We start from the raw sequence: 3,354 nt of genomic DNA on the forward strand, positions 1-3,354 counted from the left end.
TGGGCTTGGACATGGCTAACTGAGTATATCAATATTTTGTTAAGGTTTACTTTCACAGGATGACCATGGACTCTAACTGGCTGGTAGGCAAGATTAGGGATAAAGAGACTGACATGGCTTCTATGAGAAAACAATTTCTTGAAGATAACCAAGGCAAGCAAGGGAATAACAACTATGAGTTCAAAAGGAGAGACAAAGATGATAGGGTACTTACTACAGATAAAACCAATGAACAATCAAAGAAGAAAAAGCTAAAGAAGACTTGATTCTCTTATTTTTGGCTTTGAACATGTTTATTTAAAAAGTTAGTTTGAAACTTTTAGCCTTAGGAATTATTTGGGACTTTCAGCTTTAGGATTTTGTTTGGGGTTATGTTTAGGGTTTGGTTTGTTTAAGGTTTGGTTTATTTTTGGGTTTTAAGGTTTATGTAATGGCATGGTTTGTGTTGATGGAATGGTTAAATCCTGGCAATTTTTTTTTTTTTTTTTGATGGGTGAGTGGTGGGTTTGGGTAAGTTGTGACAGGACCAATATATGGTTGCCTACGTATCTCCTTGGTAGAAGGATCAGCTCATCGCGTAGATCATTTATTTTTCTTAATTTTTTCCTAGGCCACCCTTTCGGGTTTTCAACCTAGTAGGCTCTCTCGCTCTCATTATTTTTTACTCTCCTTTTGCGTAGATCACCTTTTCGAGTTTTCAATTTACCATTTTTAGACTTAATTTTTTCCTAGGCCACCCTTTTGGGTTTTCAACCTAGCAAGCTAGTTTCTTTTTTTCTTTTTAGGAACCTAGGATAGAAAATAACATAATCTACAACCATATTAGATGTGGCCATTCCTTAAACTACCACCTCAGACGTGGTATTTCTTCAATTGATCCTTATTAGTTGGCTCGGTAAAAGGGTTTGCGTCTAAGTCCATCAACCTTACTACTTCCCAGAGTATATCTGCTTGATGATATAAGGACCTACCCAATTCTACTTAAATTTCCCATTTGTTTCCTGAATCAAGGCTCGAATCTCCTTCGGCACTAGATCTCCTGTCTTTAAATCTCTGGTTTTCACTTTCTTGTCAAAGGCTTTTCTAAGTCTCCTTTGGTAACCTTGAATGTGATACAAGGCCTTGAGTCTCTTCTCATCCATCATGCATAGCTGGTCATACCTACTCTGCAACCAATCCACGTCAGGAATTTCACTCTCTAACACTGTTCTTAATGATCGAACACCCATCTTAATGGGGAGGACTGCCTTCATCCCATACACCAATGAATAAGGAATGGCCCCTGTGGATGAACGAATTGATGTCCTGTATCCCCAAAGTGCATAGGGTAACTATAAATGCCAATCCTTGTAGTTCTTTATGCTCTTCTTCAAAATCTGCCCTATGTTTTTATTTGCAGCCTCAACTGCTCCATTCGTCTGAGGATGGTAGGGTGATGATCTATGGTGCTGAATATTGAATTCTTGAAGTAGCTTCTCCGTTTCTCCCTTGAAATGCAGCCCGTTATTTGAGATGATTTCATATGGTACCCCATATCAGTAGATAATATTGGCTTGAATAAATTGCACAACTTTCTTCAAGTTCAACACTCTATACAAGGCATCTTCCACCCATTTAGTGAAGTAATCAATAGCTACCAGTATGAATTCATGACCATTTGATGTTGTTGGGTGAATCTTCCCAATAATATCTATTCCCTATGTAGAGAACGGTGGTGGTGAGGTCATGGTATGTAATGGCATTGGCGGCATGTGCTTCAAATCTCCATGGACCTAGCACTGGTGACATTTTTGAACATGAGCTGCACAATTTGCTTCCATGGTAGTCTAGTAATAACCTTGTCTCATTATCTTTCATTAACATGTGTGCATTCATATGTGGCCCATAACTTGACTCGTGGACCTCCTCAATTACTTGCTATGCTTCCTTGCCAGTCACATAAATGAGATGAATTCCATCATATGATCTTATGTACAACCTTTCATAACAAATAATGTAATTAGTGGACAACCTTCTAATAGTCAATTGGTCATTCTTATCCGCAGACTTCGAGTATGTCCCGTCCTTGAGATACTGTGAAATGTTTGAATACCATTCACCTTCCCTATTTATTTCTTCTCCTCCTTCTATCGATATACAATAAGCCGTCTCTTTTTTTTTTTCTACCACTATTAGCCGAGCTTGGTTTTCCTTAAGCCCACCATCATTGATGCCATTGTTGCTAAAGCATCTACAATCTGATTCTGCATTTGTGGCATATTCTAGTATTGAATCTTCCTGAACTTTAATGCCAATTTCTAAAGATATTCATGATAAGGCACTAGCTTTTCTTCCTTAATTTTCCACTTGTTCTGAATTTGAGAAATTATCAAGGCTGAGTCACCATACACTTCCAACTCTTCCACTCCAAGACCAAGGGCTGCTTGTAATCACATAATGCAAGCTTCATATTCTGTGACATTATTAGTGGCAAGAAAGTTAAGCCTACCAGAGAATGGGATATGTGTCCGTTTTGGAGAAATCCAATGTCACTTTCATTCTGATTAGTTGCTCCATCAAAATACATCTTCCATAGTTCTAACTCTATCCCTATGATATCCTCATCCTGAAAGTCCCATTGGATTTCTTTAGCTTCTTCAGGTGAACAATGAGCTAAGTGATTGGCAATTGTTCTTCCCTTTACAGACTTCTGAGTTACATATTTGATATCAAATTCTGACAAAAGCAAAACCCATATAGCTGTCTTCTCATCTTGCACTGGCTTCTCTATCAAATATTTCAAAAGATTCATTCTTGAAATCAACAAAACCTTGAAAACAAGCATGTAATGTTTGAGTTTTCGGGTAGCCCATATAAGCGCTACACATGTCTTCTCAAGTGCTGTATATTTCTCTTCATCAGCCAACATTTTTTTGCTAATATAATAAATTACATTCTCTTTCATACACTCCTTTAGATATTGAGCAAGCAAAGCCCCCGTTGTTGTATCCATGGTTGTGTAATATAGCAATAATGGCTTTTTGGGTACCGTTGAAACTAGTATCAGTGGATATCAAATAACTCTTAATCTTCTCAAAAGCTTCTTGGCATTGTTCATTCCACACCGTGTGAACTTCTTTCTAAAGCAAACGAAAAAGGGGTTCACATGTCATGGTAAGTTGGGCTATGAACCTACTTATGTATTGTATCCTTCATAAAATTGCCTTGATCTCAATCCTTGGAAGCTTCATCTCTACAATTTCCTTGATCTTCTCAGGATCCACCTCAATTCCTCTCTGACTTACCATAAACCCTAACAATTTTTAGGATGTCACGCCGAAAGTGCACTTCTTCGAATTCAACTACAACTTATGA

The 3,354-nt window shown here is 37.8% G+C and overlaps 1 protein-coding gene across 1 annotated transcript; it reads right to left on the minus strand.

Moving 5' to 3' along the window:
• Positions 1-977: 977 nt before the first annotated feature.
• LOC142639503 (uncharacterized) lies at positions 978-2,992 on the minus strand. Its single transcript, XM_075813667.1, has 3 exons — positions 2,384-2,992; positions 2,012-2,277; positions 978-1,305 (listed from the first exon to the last, which is right to left on the minus strand). Exons 1-3 carry the CDS (start codon positions 2,990-2,992, stop codon positions 978-980), a joined length of 1,203 nt encoding a protein of 400 aa, XP_075669782.1.
• Positions 2,993-3,354: the final 362 nt, after the last annotated feature.

The sequence above is a fragment of the Castanea sativa genome, chromosome 6, assembly GCF_040712315.1.
Source record: "Castanea sativa cultivar Marrone di Chiusa Pesio chromosome 6, ASM4071231v1".
In the NCBI taxonomy this organism is placed as follows: Eukaryota; Viridiplantae; Streptophyta; class Magnoliopsida; order Fagales; family Fagaceae; genus Castanea; species Castanea sativa.

What these genes read in the sequence shown, in the direction of transcription:
- LOC142639503 (XM_075813667.1), bottom strand. Translation starts at nt 2,992, where the DNA reads ATGGATACAACAACGGGGGCTTTGCTTGCTCAATATCTAAAGGAGTGT. An exon ending in GGAAGAGTTGGAAGTGTATG is followed by an intron (nt 2,278 to 2,383) that starts GTGACTCAGCCT and finishes ATTAAAGTTCAG; the next exon opens with GAAGATTCAATACTAGAATA. An exon ending in GACCAATTGACTATTAGAAG is followed by an intron (nt 1,306 to 2,011) that starts GTTGTCCACTAA and finishes TTGGGGATACAG; the next exon opens with GACATCAATTCGTTCATCCA.